The 24,746-nt window shown below is 47.3% G+C and overlaps 1 protein-coding gene and 1 long non-coding RNA gene across 4 annotated transcripts in view; one reads left to right on the plus strand and one right to left on the minus strand.

Moving 5' to 3' along the window:
- Positions 1 to 24,379, minus strand: part of TMEM120A (transmembrane protein 120A) — a 57,293-nt gene extending 32,914 nt beyond the window's left edge. Inside the window, exon 1 of the mRNA XM_073573832.1 lies at positions 24,217 to 24,379. Coding sequence (XP_073429933.1) covers positions 24,217 to 24,288 — 72 coding nt within the window. The 5' untranslated portion in view covers positions 24,289 to 24,379. The remainder of the gene's footprint in view (positions 1 to 24,216) is intronic.
- Positions 24,261 to 24,746, plus strand: part of LOC141088007 (uncharacterized) — a 100,309-nt gene continuing 99,823 nt past the window's right edge. For 2 of the 3 annotated variants that reach the window (XR_012231819.1, XR_012231817.1), the window contains exon 1: positions 24,261 to 24,368. This is a non-coding gene — a long non-coding RNA (uncharacterized lncRNA). Of the gene's footprint in view, positions 24,369 to 24,439; positions 24,557 to 24,746 lie in introns of those variants that run through there. The other variant, XR_012231818.1, reaches the window with a different exon arrangement.

Raw genomic sequence — 24,746 nt, forward strand, 5'->3', positions numbered from 1 at the left:
ATGGCGATCGCATTCGCCGCCGCCACCGCCGAGCACTCGGCCGCGTCCAGTGAGGCGCTGACAAGATAATCGCTTGCTCCTGACATCTGATTTGCCACCTCTAAGACTTCCGCGGGGAGATCCCTGTCCTGGAGGGCCTTATACAGAGCGTCCCCCCACGAAACCATGGCCTTAGCCACCCAAGTCGCCGCAAAGGAGGGGGCCAGAGCCGACCCTGCTGCCTCATATACCGAGCGGGCAAGCCCGTCCATGAGGCGATCAGTTGGGTCCTTTATAGAGGAAACACTGGGTATCGACAATAGCGATCTTGATGCTAAACGTGATACCGGAGGGTCCACTACTGGCGACTCTACCCAAGCCTTATGGAGCTCAGGAGGAAACGGATACTTTGCCTGCAGCGCTTTTTGCATTGCAAAACGCTTATCCGGGTGATCTCTATGTTTCTGGACTAGCTCCTCAAACTCCGGATGCGTGGCAAATCTTCTATGTGGTCGCCTGGATTTCTTAAAAGAGACCTTGTGACCTGAGGCTGTGGGCACATCGTCCTCGATCTCTAATGTCTGGTTGACTGCCTCAATGAGACTGTCCACCGAATCCTGGAACCCCAGACTTTCTAGATTCCAGGCCTCTTCCTCCTCTCCTTCATCCTGATCGCTCCCAGAGCTCAGTGACGGGGAACGGGATGCCCTAATACCCGCCGCCGAAGCCCCGGAGGGTCCGGCTGACGGGGAACGAACCCTCTTGATATGAGCTTGCCTGGTACTGGAGCGACCTCTAATGGTTGGAGGGTCCTGAGACGAGGACGAGCTCTCTTCCGCCGGCAGACCCCCCTCCCTGCTCCTGCCCGGGCCCTGAAGGGATTCAATTGCCCTTGTAAGGGACAGCATAGACTGCGATAAGGACACCGCCCATTCCGGGGGGTCCTGACCCCTGGGTTCAGAAACAGTGGGGGGCTCCTGGGCGCGCTCCGACTCACAGGCTTCACAATATTTACCCGCCTGTGCCTTTGGCAGCCTGACCCCACAGGACACGCAAACCGCGTAAAGGAAAGCGTGAGCTTTCCCTTTGGCAGACATACTTGCACAGGCTGAAGGCAGAGTAGAAGGAGGAGGAGGGTAACCTCTTCCCTGACAAGCAGCGTGGTTCTCCAAACGGAGATACACTCACCCACCGGCTCCTGTCTGCAGTACCCCTGCGTGGATGCGAGGTGTTAGGGCGGAAGTCTCTCCGGAACCTATATCGCGCGTCTCCGCATTCGCCGCCGCCACCGCCGCGTCAGCGGGCGGGATTTCCGGCTACCACCGGAAGTCAGCGGGCGGGACTTCCGGCTACCACCGGAAGTCGGCGCGCGGCTTCGCGCGATTGCAGCGGGGCCGCGACCGCCGGCGGGCTTCCGGCCGCGCTCCAGGGGCGGATCCCCCATATATTAAAAGGTGAGCAGGACCATCCGCCGTGCAGGCGGGGGGGGGGGGGGGGGGGGGGGGGCTCTGTCGGTTTTACTCGCGGCCTCTTCCCCCTGTACCGGAACCCCCGCTCCCGCTCTCACCTGCGCCTCCGATTCAGCCCCCTGGACTCACAACCAAGGGGTGGACGGGGCCTCCATACACTGCTGTTGTAGGAGAGGAACAACGTGGAGGCTGACCACTGGTTCTGCTCACACGCGCCTGATGAAGTTGTGGGGAAACCGAGTCCTCTAATCAGGACGCGTTGCCCCTCTTTCGTTAAAAAATAGATGTCTGGAAAAAAGTCCCAGATGTGTCCCTCGGTGCGGGAGAGGACACGTGGAGGGTTACTCACACGTGGTCGCCCGTTGGTGATTTGGGGAGATCGGATCCTCTCTATAGGATCCGTCGCCCCTATCTTATCTTCATAGAAAAAAGGAAAGGGAAAAAAAAAAAAAAAAAATCTAGTCTGGAACTCCAGACTGCGTGTGCCTCCATCAGACACTAAGCAAAAACTGAGTTACGCCCGGCCTAGGGGCGAGGGTGTATGCGGCGGAGGAGGAGCTAACTCTTTTTTTGTACACTTAGTGTCGGCCTCCAGACGGCAGAAGCACACACCCACAGTCTCTGTGTCCACAGTCTCTGTGTCCCCCAATGAGACGAAGGAGAAATTGGACCGTACCATTTGTGTAATATCTCCTGAGTAAGAAAATACTCCATGTGATGAGAAACTACTGTTTGGGTGCATGGCAGGTCTCAGAGAGGAAGGAGCACCCTTTGACTTTTGGAGCACAAAATTGGCTGGAATACATAGACCCCATGTTACGTTTGCAGAGCCCCTGATGTGGAGGATTTCTACTGTTTAGGCACAAATGAGCACATTTTGGAAAGTAAATCCCTCAAAGAATGTATCTAGGGATGTGGTGAGGACATTGAACCCACAGGGACTTCACAGAATTTTATAATGTTGAGACGTGAAAAAGACATTTTTCTGGCAAAAATGTTGCTTCAGCCCCAAATTTTTAATTTTCACAAGGGTAACAGGAGAATTGTACAACAAATCATACAGCACATTTTTTCCTGGGTACATCGATACTCCATATATGGGGGAAACTCCTGTTTGGGTGCATAGCAGTGCTTGGAAGGGAAGGAGTGCCAACTGAATTCTGGAGCGCAATTTTGGCTGGAATAGATTGCAATGTTACAATTGAAGAGCCCCACTGATATACCAAAACCGTAGAAAACCCCACAATTGATCCCATTTAGAAAACCACACCTCTTAAGGAGTTCATCTAGGGGTGTACTGTACATTTTTTACCCTAGGGCAAGTCACAGAATTGTATAAAATTAGGCTGAGTCAATGGAAGAGTACATTTTTTTTTTCCACTAAAATGTTGCTTTGGCTCCAAGTTTTCAATTTTCAAAGGGGAGAATAGTGTTACACAATTTCTCCTGAGTGCGCCAATACCCTACATGTGGTCAAAAACACTTTTTAGGCACAGTGCAAAGCTCAGAAGGAAAGGAACGCATTATTTTAGTTCAGATTTTGCGGGAATGGTTTGAGGGTGCCATGTCACATTGGAGGAGCCCTTGAGGTGACAGAACAGCAGAACTCCCCCATAAGCGACCCCATATTACAAGTTACAACCCCAACTAATCTAAGGGTGCAGTGACCATGTTCACACCACATGTGTCTCACAGAATTTTATATCATTGGGCTGTGAAGAATGGCAAGGCACCTCTGGCGCTTAGCTAGGGAGACACACAGGGTTCCCAGGCCCAGTCATTTTAGGATTAATTACTGTTATGGTGTTTTTGTACCACCTTTTTCTCCTCTCTATTGACCTTTCCCATTCTTCTCCTTTTTCCTATTAAAAGGGGTATTCCCACCTCCAAGATCCTGTCCCAATGTGTTGAAGGTGTAATAATTTAAGCAAATACCTCCTATTAGAAATGTAGTATAGTTTTTCTAATTCAGGATGTCTCTTTCCTCATGTGCAGGCATTGCAGAACCTTAGGTATCCATGGTTGCGACCACTAGCAACTAGCTAACTGTTACTATATCTGTGGTCGTAACCATGGATCCCTAAGGTTCTGCAATTCCTGTACATGAGGAAACACGGGTATTACATACCTGGTAATGTGTTTTTTCATGAGACATGACGGCACCACGAGAGAGGGGATCCGCCCCACGAGGACAGGAAACCTTCAAGATAAAAGGGGCGGCTCCTCTCTCCACATCAGTTGTTTTACAGAGCACGAGAGGAACTCCGCAGGTTAGTGCACACATGGACAATACATATTTTACACTGCTAAATTTCCAACACCAAGGGAGTGTATAATACTAACCAAACACCCAACTAATGACGTGATCAAATAGGGTGGGAATATAAGGGTGCCGTCATGTCTCATGAAAAAACACATTACCAGGTATGTAATACCCGTGTTTTTCCATGGTTCATGACGGCCCCATGAGAGAGTTACAGAGATTTGTATTCTCTTTTTAGGGGGGGGATCACTGCCTGTAACACTCTTCTCCCAAATGTGAGATCGGAGGTAGCAGATAGGTCTAATCTATAATGTCTAAAAAAAGGTAGATGGAGAGGACCAAGTGGCCGCCTTACAGATTTGGTCGATGGAGGCGTCCGCTCTCTCCGCCCAGGACGTTGCCATGGCCCTCGTGGAGTGGGCTTTTAGGCCCTCTGGAACAGCCCTGCCTGTACTACTATATGCTAGTATGATGGCCTCTCTCACCCATCTAGCTATAGTTTGCTTAGAGGCTTTAAGGCCTTTCCTTGCCCCCTGATATGAGACAAATAAGGCCCTCTGTTTCCTCCATGGTTTTGTCACCTCTAAATACTGTAGGATACATCTCCTAACGTCTAAGAAATGTAATCTCTCTTCCTTTTTATTACCGGGGTTAGGACAAAAGGAGGGCAAGATTATTTCCTGGGCTCTGTGGAATTTCGACACTACCTTAGGGAGGTATGCTGGATCTAATCTTAACACGACTCTATCGTCCATAACCTGGGTGTATGGTGGGTCTGCTGACAGTGCGTGTAAGTCCCCAACCCTACGTGCCGATGTGAGTGCCACTAACAAGGCTGTTTTTAAAGTTAACACTTTATCTGATGTTGCATCTATTGGTTCAAATGGACTTTCCGTTAGGGATGATAGGACCAAATTTAGATCCCAGGGAGGAGGTTTAGGAGATGGGACAGAGTCAGCTCTATTACAGGCCCGGATAAATCTGGCGACCCATCTATCGCTTGCCAAGTCATAGTTGAATAATGCTGCCAGGGCTGAAACGTGTACTTTCAGGGTGCTGACCGCTAAGCCCAAGTCTAAACCCTTTTGTAGGAATTCTAGTACTGCCCTCACAGGCACTTCCCCCTCCTGAATTGGGCCTGAGGTGGACAAAAATTTCCTCCATATCCTCCCATATATTTTTGTGGTCACTGGCTTTCTGCTACTGATTAGGGTGGAAATCAATCTTGCTGAAAACCCTTTCTTCTCTAACAGTGACCTTTCAAATTCCAGGCTGTCAAATGCAGCCTGGAATTCGGAGGATGATTGAAGGGACCCTGTGTTAGGAGGTCGTGATCCTCTGGGAGCACCCATGGGTCTGTCACTGACATCACCCTCAGCCAATAGAACCACGGCCTTTTTGGCCAAAAGGGAGCTATCATGATTACTCTGGCTTGATCCTCCCTGATTTTCTTCAGGACTAATGGAATAAGGCATATCGGAGGGAAGGCGTACAGGAGACCTGATGTCCATTTCATTCTGAAGGCGTCTACCGCCAGTGGCATGTCTGCTGGTCTTAGGGAGCAGAATTTTTGAACTTTTCTGTTGGTTTTTGAGGTGAAGAGATCTATTATGGGTTTTCCCCACCTCTGCACAATTTGCTGAAAAATGGACTCTTTTAGGCACCATTCTCCTTGTTTTAAGTGGTTCCTGCTCAGAAAGTCCGCCTTCAGGTTGTCCACGCTTCGGATATGTAGGGCCGATAATGAAAGGAACTGATGTTCCGCCAGAGTCAGGATTCTTTTTGCTATTTCCATCAATGACCGAGAACGAGTGCCCCCTTGATGGTTCACGTATGCAACCGCTGTACGATTGTCTGATAGGACTCTCACATGATGTCCTCTTAGGTGTGTCAGTAACCCTTCCAGCGCTCTTTCGATGGCTAGTAGTTCCCACTCGTTTGAGGATAGATCTTTTTCCCCCCGCGCCCAAGGGTCTTGGAGCCACAGGGCGTCTAGATGGGATCCCCAGCCCCAGGGACTGGCATCTGTCGTGACTACTCTGGAGGCTGCATATGTCCAGGGTACTCCCCTCGGAGCGGACTCTATCTGTAACCACCATTTTAGCGACTGGAGTACAGGAACCGGGATAGTGAGCTTCTGTTCTAACTGCCCCTGAAGCGTCAGATCGCTTTGTAACACACACCACTGAAGTTCCCTTGTGTGAAATTGTGCCCATTTTACCGCTGGTATGCAGGAGGTTAGGGATCCCAGCACTGACATGGCTTTCCTCAGAGTCATGTTGGCTTTCTTAATGTTGTTTTGATTAGATTTTTGATTTTCTCTTCTTTTCCCTCTGGGAGGCGACACTCCTGTTTCACCGAGTCTATTGTTAGGCCCAAAAAATTCTGGACCATCGTTGGCTCCAACCTGGATTTTTTGAAGTTCAGTTGCCAACCCAGAGTCTGAAGAGTCTCTATCACTGTCTTGACTTGTTCCTGACAGTGAGCGAAATCTTTCCCCACTATCAAGAAGTCGTCCAGATATGGTATTACTAGAGCATCTTTTTCTCTGAGATGTGCCGTGACCTCCGCAATCAACTTCGTAAAGACCCGGGGGGCTGTTGCTACCGCAAAGGGTAGAGCCTTGTATTGAAAATGATGCCACTGAGAGTTTATCTGGACTGCCACTCTGAGATATTTGCGGTCTTGCTGCCGGATCGGGACATGATAGTAAGCGTCCTTGAGATCCAGGACCGACATGTAACACCGAGGGAAGAGGAGTTTCACTGTAGATCTTATCGTCTCCATCTTGAACGATGGGACTACTAGATACTTGTTGAGGCCTTTCAGATTTACAATCGTCCTCCAGGAATCGTCTGGTTTCTTTATCAGAAATAGAGGGGAGTAAAAGCCTTCCTTCTTTTCCCCTTCAGGAACTTCTTACAGTACGAGTTTTTGTATAAGCGATAACACCTCCCCCTCCAAACTCTTCTGTCTTTCTTGGGATGATTGTACCGGAGTTTGAATAAATTTTTGTGGTGGCCAGTGGTGGAACTTTAACTCCAGACCTGACCCTACTATCTGTCGGATCCAGGTACTGGATGAGATCCTTTCCCAGGCTGGGAGGAAGTGAGAGAGCCTTCCCCCCACCTGAGAGGGACCGTCACTGGGCGGGTTTTTTGGCTTCTCTAGGGGGCTTACTAAAATAGAAGCCTCTCCCTCCTCTGTATCGTCTGTCAGAATTATTTCTGTCACGGTCTTTGAATTGTTGCCTTCTAAACTTTCGGCCCCTCTGAAAGGAGCGCCGAAAGGCCTGAAATGGTTGTTTCGGAAAATTCTTTTTTGTGTCACTCGCTTTTTCCAATACTTCATCCAGTGCTGGACCGAATAAGAAATTTCCCTCACATGGTAGAGAGCAAAGCTTCAGTTTTGCCTGTGTGTCCCCCGGCCAGCATTTGAGCCATACTGCACGCCGTCCTACATTTGTTAAGGCTGCTGACTTTGACGCTAGTCTGGCCGAATCTGCTGACGCCTCTGCGAGAAAGCCCGCCGCCGCTCTAATAGCCGGTAATGATTCCAGAATCGTGTCTCTGGGAACTCCTTGTTCTAATTGATCCTCCAAGTTGTCTGTCCATATCTTTAGGGACCTAGCCACACAAGTGGCTGCGATGGCGGGTCTTAGTGCGCCAGCCGAGGTTTCCCAGGCTGCTTTAAGGCAGTTGTCTGCCTTTCGGTCCAGCGGCTCTTTTAGGAACCCCAGGTCCTCAAAGGGTAGGGAAGATTTTCTAGCGACCTTTGATATCGCCACATCAATTTTAGGGGCCCTATCCCAGGATGAGGATGCCTCTTCCTCAAAGGGGTATCTCCTCTTCAGGGAATTCGTTATCTGGGACTTTCTTTCTGGCTTTTCCCATTCGCGCTTTATTAGTGCTTTTAGTTGCTCGTTAACAGGGAAGGCCTTACGTTTTTTCCTTTGCAGTCCGCTGAACATAAGATCTTGGGCTGTCTTTTTTGTCTGCTCTTCTACTAGCCCCATGGTAGATCTAACTGCTTTAATGAGTTCATCCGTAGTTTCTACTGGAAACGTATCTTCCCCGTCCAAGCTACTTTCTAAATACTGAGACTTATTTGAGTCGTCCTCTGACTCTGTAGAGTCTTGTTGAGAGACCCCTGAGGGGCTTGCTCTCCTAGTTCTCTTCTCTGTATCTACAGTTTGTAATGCTCTTACCGATTTGGAAACTTCTGTCTGAATTATGGCCCTCAGACTATCCGAAAATGAGGGTGTCTCCTCCGCTATGGTTTTGTTAGTGCATTCCTGGCACAACTTTTTTTTCCAGGCTGCTTCTGTGGGACTTTTACATAAAGCACATTCTTTATTTTTTGACTTCCCTCTACATTTCTCAGGGACCTCCTATACTCCACCCCGCCAATGTATATAAGAGGGGGAGGAGAGGGAAAGAGAGGAGAAAGGAGAAAGAGAACAGACATTAGATTACTGGACTTTCTCGAAGTTCACTCACCACTCGGACGCTTCATAGAACGGGTACCGGATCTGGAGGTTGGCTTGTCCTTTCACTGTCTCCCAACGAGACTATGGACCCCTCTTTCCTGTGGTGACGACCCGCCCGTGCGCTGCCCGAGTGGCTCCCACTACTGCTGCGGCGTGTCTTTGCTTTCTCCTCTGAGCACGACCGCCTCTCTTTTGCCTCCTGGCGCGGTTGCACATGCTCTGGCGAAGGGCTCTCCATTATGCTGCTTATGGCTGCAAGCAGTCACTTCCACTCCAAATTGGTGCTGTGACGCCTACTCGCTTTTTCTGGCGATCTTAAATAGCCCCCCCTTTTTTTTTTTTTTTTTTAGACCAACTGGTCTCGCACCTGCCGCGCCTGACGCGTGTCATCCTTGCGCAGGGGGCATGCTAATGTGGACGTGCGCGTGCGTGCGTGCGCGTGCTCTGTGTGCCCCCCCGGGACCGTGCACACCTTCTGCCTCTCCCAGGCCCCGCGGTGCTGTGCGCGCCGCTCTACTTCCGGGTCGCCGCGACCACTTCCGGTTCGTCGGCCACGATGCGCGCTCCCAGCGCGCGCGCCTCCCGGTGCGGCCATACGAACCCGGCCGGGTGAGCGCATGTATTTCGGGACCCCCCAGACACCTCTTACCTGCATGGTGGACCCCATCCCTCCGCTATGGTGCAGGTATGTGTAGACATCCATGGTGGGATCCGAACCCTGGCCTCCTTGCAGAGCATCAGTGCTTTCCACTGGGCCACCATGCTGTCTCTGCGCTGCGGGGTCCGGTGTCTGGTGCCCACAGGGAGGGTACACCGTCTGTGGCCTCCGAGGAGCTCTCTGCCCGGGCACCGATGTGCCTCCCGGGCTGCATGGCCACTGTATGTCAACAGGGAGGGGACACTCCAGTGGCCTCCCTGGACCTCTCGCTGACCTCTTGGAGGGTCGCTTCGCCTGGCCATACCTCCGGCTGTGGCCATGCCTTCGCTCAGGGGGGACATAGGCATATACGGCCCCCGAGGCGACTACCGGTACCCGGTGTCGGGTGTAGTAGACCCATGCCTGCCATTAATCAACCGACCCAGGCCCAGGCATCCTCTTCTCGGAATCCTTCAAAGAGGCTTTCATCTTGAGGGTTCCCCGTCGAGGACAGGAAACCAACTGATGCGGAGAGAGGAGCCGCCCCTTTTATCTTGAAGGTTTCCTGTCCTCGTGGGGCGGATCCCCTCTCTCGTGGTGCCGTCATGTACCATGGAAAAAGAGACATAGCGAATCACACAAACTATGCTACATTTCTAATTGGAGGTACTGTATTTGCTAATATTATTATTACTACACCTACAACATATTGGGATAGGATCTTGGAGATGGGAATACAACTTTAATGATTAAAGTTTGAATGGTGCTTTACCTATTTTTTAGGTTGTTATCAACAGGTCACCAGTAAGTGTCAGGAGAAAATGCAGGAAGAAGGTGCCGTCAGTTTGAGCAGGAAGGAACCTTTGATTTTTTTGGACCAGGACTGAAAAGTGCGGGAAGATCAAAGGTTTATAACGCCCTTCTTCTGCGCGCTGCGGGCAGTCCGTGTACAGCAAGAAAGAACAGTGCCCATCCCGCACAAAAGAAAAATAAAAAATTTCCGTCACGATATTTCTTAGATAGTATAGTCGGCCAGCTGATGCTGGGTGGACTTGGTTTCTTTTAAAATGCCATACAAATTATTTATTAATTCTTAATAGTTTTAATTATTACTAAATTAATTGGTATTGGTAACCTTTAATAAATATCACGGCCTACTTTATCCAAAGAATTTGATTTGTCATTGTCTTCCTTTTAGTGAACAAATTATCTATTTATGTATATTGAACTGGGCATTGTGTCTCTGTGATTAATTACATTTTTACCACTAAAATAATGTTTTAGCCCCAAGTTTTTAATTTTTAGAAGGGCCATTAGGAAAAATGGACCTCACAATTTGTTGTGCAATGTCTCCCGAGTGCACCAACACCCTCCATGTAACCAGGAACTAGTTTTCAGGCACAGTGCAGAGCTCAGAAGGGAAGGAGAGCCATATTATAATGCAATTTTTTTTTTTTGTTATGGTTTGGGGTGCCGTGACCCACTAGGAGAGCCCCTGAGGTGCCAGAACAGCAGAACACCCCATAAGTGACCCCATTTTACAAACTACACCTCTTAATGAATTCATCTAGGGGTGCAGTGATCATATTGACACTATGGGTGTGTCACAGAACTTTATACCACTGAGCAGCGAAGAAAAAATAATTAACATTTTTACCACATGAAATTTGTTTTAGCCCCAGATTTTACATTTTCACACTGGGAAACAAGTTAAAATGACACCCTAATTTGTCAATACCCCATATGTGGCTGTACAGCACTGCTTAGGCTAGTTTCACACTAGTGTTTATGAGCGCAGCGACGGCCTGCGCACGGCCGCCGCTAAGCCCCGCCTCCGCCGGTAGCTCCGCCTACCGGCGCATGACGCAGCATGCGCCCTGCGTCCCCTATCTTTATCACTGGGGGCGCAGGCCATGCGCAATATGCGTTTGGCGGCGCATGCGTCCTTCTGACGGTGCGCCGACCTGCGCCAAACGCAACCTGCTGCAGTTTGGTTGCGCCGGCGCACCGTCAAAAAGGCGCATGCGCCGCCAAACGCATATTGCGCACGGCCTGCGCCCCCAGTGATAAAGATAGGGGACGCAGGGCACATGCAGCGTCATGCACCGGTAGGCGGAGCTACCGGCGGAGGCGTGGCAGGGGCGGGGCTTAGCGGCGGCCGTGCGCAGGCCGTCGCTGCGCTCAAACGCTAGTGTGAAACTAGCCTTAGACACATGGCGAGACTCGGGAGGGAAAAAAAGCTATTTGGCTCTAAGTGCCAGAATAGCAGAATGTGACCACATTTTAGAAATTACACCCCTTTGGGAATTTATTTACAGGTATAGCAACTATTTTGACTCCATGGGTGTTTTACAGAAACAAGCAGCAATGGCTGTTGCTGAGTGAAAATTGCCGTTGTAATGCCCAGTATGTTGTAGTGCCCAGTAATGTTGCAGTCACCAGTACATTATGCCCAGCTCATGTTTTTGGAGACATGCTCCAGGTAAGTTAGGCGGGCTCTCATCGCTACAGAAATGCCAACCATGTGGACACTAAATGTGGTTTAGGCACACTGGGGCATGTGGATTTCTTTTCAGGGGAGAGGAGCCATAGCATTTTTCCAGTGCCTCTGTGTTATCTGTAACATGGAAGCCCCCCTACATTTCAATTGACAGTTGGAGGATCTGAGTAGGGTCTTTGAAATTTGTATTGGGAAAATTTTACATAACATTTTGGCGCGCAGTCTGATGGATTGTTTACATAGATGTGTTTACAGACTAGCACATAATAGTAGTATCTACCAGAGTCAGCCGTCGGTGAGCAGGGGCACCAATTGTGTTTAATTTAGGGTGCCAACCTCCACGGCAAGGAAGGGACACAAGTTAGGTATTGGCTAGGGCGAGATAGGTAACCAACATACACTTTGCTTATTCATTTGGCATAGAATTATTTACTCATTAATAGCCATACTGTTTGTACCTTCCCCATAAGGATTCATTGTTATATATATTTTTTTCTAATTTCTATTTTTTGGACTATTTTAAATTAAAATATCAAAGGTTATATTTTAACGGGCATTTCTCTTGTTAAGCCACTATTTATTAACCAGATACATTTATAAGTTTACTTACTATATTTAATGTAGATAATGAAGCCAATTATTGTGCAACAATTCTAAACTTTTCCACGTTTTGCCGTTATTTCAACATTTACATGAAGTCATAGGCAGATGCTATAGGAAATTATGCAAGACTTCACACAGGTTTTGGCCAACTTTAAAAGTTATTATGTATGGGTCCTTCACCTTCCGTCTGGATAGGAGTTCCAGTTTCTGGAAAACACTGGTTAGTTTACCACCTCTACTGGTGGTGTTCAGTGATGACCTCCAGCTATAAGCAGACACAGGTAGTAATAATAATAATAATAATAATAATAATAAAATAAATGTTATTTTTATAGCGCCGACATATTCCGCAGCACTTTACATTTCAGAGGGGATTTGTACAGACAATAGACATTACAGCATAACAATAATCACATACAGTAGATTAACAAATAACAAGAGGAGTGAGGGCCCTGCTCGCAAGCTTACAGTCTATGAGGAAAGAGGGAGACACGAAAGGTGGGTGGTAACAGTTGCTCTGATTGTATGGACCAGCCATAATGTTAAGTGTGTAACAGTACAGACACAGAGGGCTAATGGATGCATAAAGCATGTGGGAACATGATGCTGGGAACCTGGTTATGGTAAAACTTTTGGCTCTGCCACACAGGGATAGGTTAGGTTAATGTGTTGAGGCGATAGGCCAGTCTGAATAAATGCGTTTTCAGGACACGCTTAAAATTGTGGGGATTGGGGACTAATCGTATTGACCTGGGAAGTGCATTCCAAAGAATTGGTGCCGCACGTGTAAAGTCTTGGAGACGGGAGTGGGAGGTTCTGACTATTGAGGATACTAACCTCAGGTCATCAGCAGAACGGAGGGCGCGGGTAGGGTGGTATACTGAAACAAGGGAGGAGATGTAGGGTGGTGCTGAGCCATGGAGGGCTTTGTGGGTGAGGGTAATAAGTTTATACTGAATTCTGGAGTGGATGGGTAGCCAGTGTAATGACTGGCACAAGGTAGAGGCATCGGTGTAACGATTGGCGAGGAATATGATCCTGGCTGCAGCATTCAAGACAGATTGGAGAGGGGAGAGTTTGGTAAGAGGGAGACCGATTAGAAGAGAGTTACAATAGTCGAGACGAGAATGAATAAGAGAAACAGTAAGAGTTTTTGCAGAGTCAAAAGAAAAGGTCGAATTCTAGAAATGTTTTTGAGGTGCAGATGACAAGAGCGAGCCAGTGATCGAATGTGGGGGGCAAAGGAAAGCTCGGAATCAGGTATGACCCCAAGACAGCAGGTAATTTGACCTTTGGCAAAAAGTCAGTAACCCAGATGTAGAACACTAGAGAGGTTATCTTTTGTTAGTCAGTAGAGGTCCAATGCCTCAGGTGAGAGGTGCAGGCAAATAAAACTAAAAATTTCCACTCCCTCACCACCTCTCCCCAAACCCTGCTTCGGTCTCCTGACGGATGTCAAGTCAGATCTGGAAGGTTTTCAGCAGTGGTGAGATATTGATGGGACAAATAAATGACAGCATGTGAAAGGGGAGATTAGTGGTTGCAATACACTCTAGGTAGCATTATAGTTTCAAATTTTAGAACAAAACTTGAACAGGTCTTTAGAATACAATGGCAATAAGTCACAGGTCACCACTGACTTTCCAGGGCCCTTAAGGGAGGTGATAAACTCATAAGGCCTCACTGCCTAGGAGGATTACTACCACTTCCAGCCCTATTGTGAGGAGCCTTCCTTTAACTGACCATCCTAATTATGCTCCAGTCTAGTTCATTACACCACAGGACTGATTTACGAGTCTAGAAAACAGTCCTCAGGGTAGTCAATCCTCTGATACACACTGCCCACCAGTGGCAATCGGGCTACTATCTCACAGAGCCCCATCTTCTTTGGTATGACTCTTGCACTAGCAAACCTCTTTCCTGGGCAAACACTGGCTCCATCAGATTCCACAAAACTGACGAACCCTCAGGTGAAAGCATGCAGCACCCACAGACAGTTTAGTTAGCTATCCAAACTAAGAACTCCCAAGAGACAAGACGTCTCTTGGACATCTCACAGTCTGCTCTCCATATTCTCTAAGCCTTGTTGGTTTGTAATAAGTCTACTGTTTTCCCAAAATCACACGTGCCTACACGCTGTGCAGATTCTCCACAGACCCTGCTTTGCGTACCATCGCTTCATGTCTACTGCCTCTCTTTATTCGAACAAGCCGTTATGACCTCCAGTCCACCGATGCTCCCTATTGAGCAAATCAACTGGAGCTCTACTTCACCGATGCCCATACAATGGACAGCTATCTTCACGGTCAGCAAACAGGAAGAAGCGCTGCTACTGCTCACAAGTCCTTCCATGGCTGCTAGATCACACAGCTCTTCCTCGACAGATGAAAGGCTATGGAGACCGCCAATAATAGCATCCAAGATCCTAAAGGAGCAGACTCCTAGATAAACAGATATAAAAAGTGGCCCATATATGTACCTCCCTTATAGACATCTAATCTCCGCCATAGTCAGAGATAGTTAACTTGGGCAGCCAGTGAGTCAATGTGCGCTGATTTTTCATGGGAAACATGAAAGTATTGTGCATTAGCCATTATTTAAGTAGTGGAACAATTTTATACTAAGCACTCTGGGGGCACTAACATATAGCGCATCAATTACATGGGGCATTTTAAGGGCACAACCTGACATTAGATCAAGCAATTCAGGGGACATCTTATGAATAGCCTCATTTTATATTGGGCATATAGGATGGTACAGGGCATATTTTGGAGATGCACACAATTTTAAAGCCACATGATGTGGCTTACGTTATAATAGATTCTAAGGGAGAAACTAGATGATAAAAATAACAAACAGGATACATTATTTGGGTCAATTTAGGCAATCATTATGAAGATGGCAGAAAAGTGTATGATGCTTCACACCATGGGGCATTATGAGAATGATGCTTGTTGTTGTGGGGTCCAGAACAATACCTATAGTGCAAAAAAGTGATGCTAATAGTGACTATAAAATGTGCATGTAGAATGACAGATGAAGAGGCTATCCTGTAAATATGCCACTGTGCTAAATAAAGTTATTGAGTAAGACGAGACCCTTATTAACAGCATTGCTGGGAGAGCCAATGGAAATATCAGGGGCTCCATGCCAACCTCAGGGCTCCAGCCTCACTCCCCTTTGGAAAGAGATTGTTGGCAGTCTTGCACATAACTAGATATTAATGAGGCCAAAGGGCTCCTGTAGCACAGTCTCCTCTATATGCTCGGGTCAAAATGCAACATTACGAACTGGTTAATCATCACCCTTCTATTCTGTCTAATAGGATAAGACTCAGAAAACCTAGAGATAATGCTGTCTCAATAAAGACAAAGGTGAGAAAAAAAAAAAAACGCAGCTGAAACTCCAGGCTTCAACATGTTTCTATTCTATAGATTTCAAGGAAGATCATCGTCTCTCTTGGATTTTAACACTGAAGGCTTTTTAACCACACTTTTCCATTCATTTCGGGGTGGCGGATCATGGCACATACCCGCCAAGCATTTACAAAAACAAACCCGTTTGCATACGCATAGATACTAAAGTCATAGGTGTATGGATCACGGACCCCAGGTGTTACTAACTATAGAGGGGAACACGAGTAACAGTTCTGGTCTGCATTTGGCCTCTACACACAATTCGGTGGTGCCGGGAAGGCCCTGGTTGACATGAGACCAGGACAGCAGGGTATGAAGATGACAGTCAGACAAGCGGAACAGGAAATATTCATGTAGTTCCCCATGGCTGGGTGTACATTAGCCAGGTATCAGTCCTTCTCTGCCCTTATGCACACAGACACATCACTTGACATATGGTAAAGATTTAATACTAGAGATTAGGACCGTCTCAAAAAGGGTCACCTTGATGTGGTGGGATGGCTTTTGCATTTTTATTTTTTTTTAAATAAAAATCATGTTTACTGAGCACCCTATATTATTATGCACTATTACTGTTTATTTACTGCTGGGTATTTGTTACTGTGTTTTTATCTAGGGTTTTCTATGTTCAGTGGCCAGTGTGAATACGCGCCTACACGCTGCATGCACAACCAACTTATATTCCAGTTCATCTCTTCAGATTTTCTAATTTAGGAGACGGAACAGTGCACCAAACCTCTTGGCCATGTCACCGGTGCAGAGAGCATCCTAATTTGTATATCAAACAAAATGCTTTTTATGCACAAAGACAACAATTACTACAACAAAGGTAAGGTGGTTAAAGGGTCTAATTCCCTATATGACTTAGTTTAAATAGTGATTTCGGGATGGGATCACAGACTCTTTAAAGGGAACCTGTCAACACTTTTCTGGGCTACCAGCTAAAAATATCATTTAATTACTACTACTGATTTTCAGCCTTGTCTGCAGTTGGGCAAAGCATACTGCGCACGTGCGAAATCTGTATGCAATATGCGATATTCACGGCGAAGAATGCGTACGGCAAGCCGAGGAGGGGGTGGAGTGAGGGAACAGAGGCAACGCCCATTGGACTGCACAGAACACATTAAAGGGAATCTGTCACCTATTTTTTCGACTATAAACTGCGGCCTCCGCCATCAGGGGCTTATCTACAGCATTCTGTAATGCTGTAGATAAGCCCCCGATGTAACCTGAAAGAGAAGAAAAACAAGTTAGATTATACTCACCTGGGCGTCCGGTCTGGTCCGATGGGTGTCGCTGTCCGGTGTCTCCCATCTTCTGGCGATGACGTCCTCCTTCTTACTTCTGCCGCGGCTCCGGCGCAGGCGTACTATATCTGCCCTGTTGAGGGCAGAGTAAAGTACTGCAGTGCGCAGGCGCCAGACCTCTCTGACAATTCCCGGAGCCTGCGCACTGCAGTACTTTACTCTGCCCTCAACGGGAGATAAAGTACGCCTGCGCCGGAGCCGTGGCAGAAGTAAGAAGGAGGACAGCATCATATAAAGATGGGAGGCACCGGACCGGGACACCCATCGGAGAGGACCGGACGCCGGGGTGAGTATGATCTAACTAATTTTTCTTATCTTTCAGGTTACATCGGGGGCTTATCTACAGCATTACAGAATGCTGTAGATAAGCACCTGGTGACAATGCGGCAGCTGATAGGGCTAAAATGAGGTGACAGATTCCCTTTAACAAACAGCGCGGGACATATAAAAAAGGTTTTTATGGGTGATACATGGGGAGTCGGGGGGGTTCAGAACTAGTTGTGGTACGCATAGCTGACACTCAATTAACTGATATTTTTAGCTGGTAGACAAAAAAAAAAAAAAGTGGTGACAGGTTCCCTAATAACAAAATGTCTCACAAGCATTTCCAATGGCTACTACATTGACAAATGTTGGTTTCAATTTCTGCATTCTTTTAAAGGTTAATATTGTATGTATATGAAATAAAGGATCTTTAGATTTCAAGAGCTGCATGGTCGGTACTATGTGAGCGGTTTCTGGAATTTATTTGGACGAATTCATCAAAGCTCTCTTGCAAGAATGGGGAAAGCTGGGGCAGGATGGGGGCACAAAGGGGGTGGGATACCACAGCCTGTCTAATCCATGATGAGTTGTGGCATTGTGTACACCATAAATCTCACTCCAGTACCTGACAGGAGTGAGAGCGCTGGATTAATGCAAAATGGTACACGCCACTCATAAGATGCTACAGATTCATGAAGACGCATGCACCCCTTCATGAATCAGGAGAGTCTGTCTCCGGCACATCCCTCATCAAGACAGTTGTCAACAGCGCCAGTCTTGATGAATCGGGCCCTATGTGTAGTTGACGCTGTGACATCTTCTGCAACTCCATCTTTGTAAGACTGGACGTCCGCCAACCTACAGTGCAACTTCCCCTGTTGCCTAATGGTCTGAATGACCTGCGATTTTTGGAATCAGAAATTGGAGCAGATATTGTCCCATGTAGCAGCTATGAGGAACGCTAGTGAGACATTTTGTCACCCATTTTTTAGCACACACAATATTACGCTGCCTGCTTCACTCCATTAGTTATTACCGGTATACCAGGCTCCTTATATAACCCATCAGCTACCCTCTTCGTTGATCTTGTAACGGCTAATGGACATTGACAAGAGGTAAGCAATTAAATATATATGACATGGCTTTCATGGTACAACATACCCCTGCCCTAAAGTATCTTCCTCAAATATCTACATCTCAGCTGTAGCAAAGTACAAAGATATTGCTGTCATCCTTCTGACACAGCCAGCCGCAGGGCCGGTGATCGCCAGCAGTGATAGCTTATCTACTCTTTATATACACCAGTGATTAGCACCACGAGGCTGATCTGCAGTAAAGGCATTGCACTGGTGTCTTTACAACGCTACATTGAAGACTTTCCAAGTATTACATGTGCGGTCAATATCTTTTTCTACAGATATAGCATACTGACCCCTCTTTTTTTAGTGTATTATATTGGGTAACAACATCTCTCTCATTTGGCAGCAGGAGACTGGATTGGGGTACTACCTACTTTGTTCTCAGCTTTCTGACACCAAATGGATGGCGAGTTTTCTTTGGCTCCTTTCACTTGGTGATGGTGCTGTGTGGCGGCCGTTGTTGCGGAGAGGTCCTGCCTGAGGGGTGAGGTGATCTGGAGCCATGAGCAATATGGGGCACCTGGAACGCTCTCCATGCTGGAGTGGTATCGCATCGACAGTGGTCGTCACACAAGAAAGCGAACCAACAACCTTGTGTCCAGTTTTGTTAATTTTTGCTGAGCAGCAATACTGTAGATCCATGTATGAGCTTTGGACGTGCGGCCCATGACTTTTCTACAATGATGTGAAATTGCAAATTAGGGATAGACTATGCAGAAGTGAAAACGCAGGCTATAAGACAGATAACGGCCAAATGTACTGTTATTCCTCTATTACTTATTTTGAAAAGTTACTTAAAACTATGGTTACCCTTTTTCCGCGCAGTACTTCGGGTACATCCTGGCACACTGTGCTATATTCTTCAGATCAGTGTGTGCCACTTTGGGAACACATGCCTAGTATTGTGCCCGAAGTAAAAGAGATCACATTTGTGTAACAGCATCCACTGGGGCTACATCTGTTGTCTTAGGGCAGCCAGGAAGGGAACAGCAAAAGAGCAAAAAGGTTTACCCGTCCAGGCCTCCAGACAAATGCACTATCAGGATGCAGTGGACCCTTATAATTAAGATGGCAACACAGGTGCAAGAATACCGATGAAACAACCGCTCACAGCTTACCGATACATGGAGGGGGCGGCTGCCTGGTATGTTAATGCTCACGTATTTTGGCCAAAATATCAGCTAATACTCCACATTTTTTTAATGTGTTTTTTGCACTTTTTATTCAGGGTGCAGTTGGGCCCATTTGGTCTTGTAAACTGCGGTGTCTGTTCACATGGCATGCATTTTGATAGCGCTGGGCCAGCCCGCCTGAGCTAATAGAAGGGTGTCACTACTAGGCTGGCCTGGATGCTGTGCATGGCCATAGTGTGAACAGCGCCGTTTTTTTATTGTGCATTAACATACCAGGCAACCGCCCCCTCCATGTATCGGTAAGCTGTGAGCGGTTGTTTTATCGGCATTCTTGCACCTGTGTTGCCATCTTAATTATATGGGTCCACTGCATCCTGATAGTGCCTTTGTCTGGAGGCCTGGACGGGTAAACCTTTTTGCTCTTTTGCTGTTTTCTATTATTGGAGGATTTGTAAGTCCTCTTTCTGTGCTATTTCAGCCAGAAAGGGCCAAAAGCGGGCCATGACAGTAGTGGAGCAGAGGTGGTGGTTGCTCAGGCCTACACACACGGAGGTGCTCTCTCGGGGTGACGGCCAATTATACAGCACACCGATACAGTTAAACTCTGGGGTACAGCAGGAAGACATGTTGCCCCTGCATTAACTCTCTCTGTTCTGTAAGCCGCAGGTTGCTGTACGCCTACACAACGCTGCGAGGAGGCATAGGTTGTCAGTGTCCTGGTGCAGTGATGACGTTACAGTGTCGTTTCACCTGCATGGTGTCGTTTCACTGTGCAAGGAGACTCAGGAGTAGGTGAGGAGTCTGAGGACATAGGGTTTTTTCTTAATTCCATAAGTCATTATGTGTAGAAGAATTTAGGGACACTGTACTGTATATAACATGCCGTGGGAACCCAACATGGTATATTGGGAGTTATGAGGGCCCCCATACTCTACCTTATAGGAGGCCATTATACTCTGAAAAGTAGGCTGTGGGGGCATCAGACTTGTATAGTGGGTTCTGGTGGCTCCACAATGTATATGAGTTGTTGGGGAATTAATGAACATTATTACTCTTATAGGGGCACTCAGAATATTAACCCCTTCACGACCAATGACGCCACATAGGCGTCATGAAAACTGGTGCCAATCTGACCAGTGACGCCTATGTGGCGTCATGACTTTAAAGCCCCCCTGCGGGTCGGGTGACCTAGGTCACCCGACCCGCAGATACAGGGGGCTTTGTTCTTCACCATAGGGGGCGTGGCTTCGCCCCCACGTGACTACGATCGCTCTGATTGGCTGTTTCACTTTTAACAGCCAATCAGAGCGATAGTAATATTTCATCAATGAAAATTGATGAAATATTACAATCCAGCCATGTCCGACGCTGCTGTGGCATCGGACATGGCTGGTGACAGCGATCTGCCCCCCGCCACTGAATGACAGCGGCGATGTGCCGCCGCTGTCATCATCTCCCCCCCCCGCCTTCCCTCCACTCCCCCCGGCTTCCGATCGCCCCTCCTCCCACCCCCCCGGTACTCACCGAGTGCCATTATGGCTCCCGGTGTCCCGTGGTCCCGGACCATGGGTGCCGCCATATTGGAAAATGGCGGGCGCATGCACAGTGCGCCCGCTGGCTGCAATTTCCATTCATTCATTTTGATCACTGTGATAAACTCTCACAGTGATCAAAATAGAATGAAAAGTAAATAAACCCCCCGTTTATCACCCCCATAGGCAGGATCAATTAATAAAATAAAGACATTATTTTTCCATTAGGGTTAGGGTTGGAAAAAGGGTTAGGCTTGTGGTTAGGGTTATGGTTGGGATTAGGGTTAGGGGTGTATTGGGGTTAGGGGTGTGTTGGGGTTAGGGTTGAAGTTAGAATTGTGGGGTTTCCACTGTTTAGGCACATCAGGGGGTCTCCAAACGCGACATGGTGCAACCATTTATTCCAGCCAATTTTGCGTTCAAAAAGTTAAACGGTGCTCCCTCCCTTCCAAGCCCCGACGTGTGCCCAAACAGTGGTTTACCCCAACATATGGGGTATCAGCGTACTAAGGAAAAATTGCACAACAACTATGGAGGTCTAATTTCTCCTGGTACCCTTGGGAAAATAAAAAAATGGGGCTAAAAAAATATTTTTGTGGAAAATTTTTTATTTTTTTTTTTTATTTTCACATCTCTGCGTTATAAACTTCTGTGAAGCACTTGAGGTTCAAAGCGCTCACCAGGCATCCAGATAAGTTCCTTGGGAGGTCTAGTTTCCAAAATGGGGTCACTTGTGGGGGTTTTCTATTGTTTAGGCACATCAGGGGCTCTGCAAACGTAACGGCGAACGCAGACCATTCCATCAAAGTCTGCATTTCAAAACGTCACTACTTCCATTGCAAGCCCTTACGTGTGCCCAAACAATGGTTCCCCCCCCATATATGAGGCACCAGCGTACTCAGGACAAACTGGACAACAACTTTTGGGGTCCAATTTATCCTGCTACTCTTGTGAAAATAAAAAATTGCTGGCTGAAAATCATTTTTTTTGAGGAAAAAAAATATTTTTTATTTTCACGGCTCTGCGTTATAAACTTCTGTGAAGCACTTGGGGGTTCAAGGTGCTCACCACACATCTAGATTAAGTTCCTTGGTGGGTCTAGTCTCCAAAATGGGGTCACCTGTGGGGGGGGTTCCACAGTTTAGGTACATCAGGGGATCTGCAAATGTAACATGATGCCCGCAGACCATTCCATCAAAGTCAGCATTTCAAAATGTCACTACTTTCCTTCCGAGCCCCGACGTGTGCCCAAACAGTGGTTCCCTCCCACATGTGGGGTACCAGCGTACTCAGGACAAACTGGACCACAACTTTTGTGGTCCAATTTCTCCTGTTAGCCTTGTGAAAATTAAAAATAGTGTGCTAAAAATCATTTTTGAGGAAAAAAAATTATTTTTTATTTTCACTGCTCTGTGTTATAAACTTTTGTGAAGCACTTCGGGATTCAAAGTGCTCACTACACATCTAGATAAGTTCCTTAGGGGGTCTAGTTTCCAAAATGGGGTCACTTGTGGGGGAGCTCCAATGTTTAGGTGCACAGGGGCTCTCCAAACGCGACATGGTGTCCGATAACGATTGGAGCTAATTTTCCATTCAAAAAGTCAAATTGTGCTCCTTCCCTTCCGGACCCTGCTGTGCGCTCAAACAGTGGTTTATGACCACATATGAGGTATCGGTGTACTCAGGAGAAATTGCTCAACAAATTTTAGGATCCATTTTATCCTGTTGCCCATGTGAAAATGAAAAAACTGAGGCTAAAATAAAATTTGTGTGAAAAAAAAGTACTTTTTTTATTTACGGATCAATTTGTGAAGCACCTGGGGGTTCAAAGTGATCACTATGCATCTAGATAAGTTCTTTGGGGGGGTCTAATTTCCAAAATGGGGTCACTTGTGGAGAAGCTCCAATGTTTAGGCACACAGGGGCTCTCCAAATGTGACATGGCAACAGCTAAATATTCCAGCATATTTTCCATTCAAAAAGTCAAATGGCGCTCCTTCCCTTCTGAGCTCTGCCGTGCGCCCAAACAGTGGTTTATGACCACATATGAGGTATTGGTGTACTCAGGAGAATTTGCCCAAAAATTTTAGGATCCATTTTATCCTGTTGCCTATATGAAAATGAAAAAAATTGATGCTAAAAGAAAATTTTTGTTGGAAAAATTAAAATGTTCATTTTTTCCTTCCACGTTGCTTTAGTTCCTGTGAAGCACCTGAAGGGTTAATAATCTTCTTGAATGTGGTTTTGAGTAGCCTGAGATGGTGCAGCTTTTAGAATGGTGTCACTTTTGGGTATTTTCTGCCATATAGACCCCTCAAAGTGACTTCAAATGTGAGGTGGCCCCTAAAAAAAAATGGTTTTGTAAATTTTGTTGTAAAAATGAGAAATCGCTGGTCAACTTTTAACCCTTATAACTTCCTAACGAAAAAACATTTTGTTTCCAAAATTGTGCTGATGTAAAGTAGACATGTGGGAAATTTTATTTAGTAACCACTTTGTGTCACATAACTCTCTGGTTTAACAGAATAAAAATTCGAAATTTGAAAATTGCAAAATTTTCTAAATTTTCGCCACATTTCTGATTTTTTCACAAATAAACGCAAAAGTTATCGACCTAAATTTACCACTAACATGAAGCCTAATATGTCACGAAAAAACAGTCTCAGAATCGCTAGGATGCGTTGAAGCGTTCCTGAGTTATTAACTCATAAAGGGACACTGGTCAGAATTGCAAAAAATGGCCAGGTCATTAAGGTCAAAATAGGCTGGGTCATGAAGGGGTTAAATGTAGGCTCTTAAGAGACATCACAGTACAGGGGCACTTAGGCTGTGTGCACACGCTGCGGATTTTGCTGCGGTTCCGCAGCGGTTTTGGCCGCTGCGGACACGCAGCAGTTTTTGCTGCGGTGTACAGTACCATGATTCCCTATGGGAATCAAAAACCGCAGTGCAGACGGTGCAGATTTTTCCGCGCGGATTATCTGCGGTTTTCAATCCGCAGAAAGAATTGACATGTCAATTCTTTCTGCGGATTCCCCTGCGGTTTGCCATCTCCTCCATTGAGATGAAAAACCGCAGGGCAAAACCGCAGAGCAATCCGCAGGTAAAACCGCAGGTCTTTTGACCTGCGGATTTTACAAAATGGGCCCCACTTTGAGTTTGTGCTCGGGGGCCCTGATACTAGGCGACTATTCCTGTCTGACCCCACACACAAGCTCCAGGGAGACTGTGCCATGGTGACTGACAGCTAGCTGGCCCAGCCTGGCCCTCGTGCTGCCACTATAGGGGCAGTGGCCTCTGGGGGCTGCGGGGGTCACATTCGGCTCAATCGAGCTGGACCGAGTTGGGACAAGTGGTTACCATGGGAACAGCCTCAGCAGATGTACTCTCCCAGCTCCACCAATCACCACACCGGGGGGGCGGGGCATGTGTCACACCGCACGGGGACCGCTAACCGCGATGGCCGGAGGCGTCACACCCACCTGGGTCTCATTATAGTGCTGCTGCAGCTCTTCCCACTCCCGCACACAGTCTGGCAGGGCCGAGGACGCCATGTTGCCCTCAGCGCAGAGTTGCCTCTTGTGTGCGGCCCCAGCGCGCCACTTCCTGATTAGTGTTTGGAACCAGTAACAAGGTCGGTCACGCCTCCTAGTTCGTAGCCAATCAGGCGCGCGGGCGGAGGAGGCCTGCATGTCACGTGACGTGATGGAGGGCAGAGGCCGCCTGTGTCGACAGACACTGATAGTGGCCGCCGCGGTCAGTCAGAAGGGCGGTGCGTACTTCCCGCCATGTGTGCCCCGGATAGAAGCAGCGGGCCAGCAGGTTAGGGCGCTGTGCTGGGGCACACGGGAACGGGCTGTGAAGGCTTCTGCATGGACTGGACTCAAGTTAGTCTGCAGTTACCTATTAGTTATTAGTTAGCTATTCGATTTTCATGTATGATGAATTATTCATGTACTCAACATGACCAGCTCAATGTCCTGAATAATGTTTGCCAAAAAAATGATCAACT

This window comes from Dendrobates tinctorius, unplaced genomic scaffold (assembly GCF_039654945.1).
Source record: "Dendrobates tinctorius isolate UK_male_01 unplaced genomic scaffold, ASM3965494v1 ptg000007l, whole genome shotgun sequence".
NCBI lineage: Eukaryota > Metazoa > Chordata > Amphibia > Anura > Dendrobatidae > Dendrobates > Dendrobates tinctorius.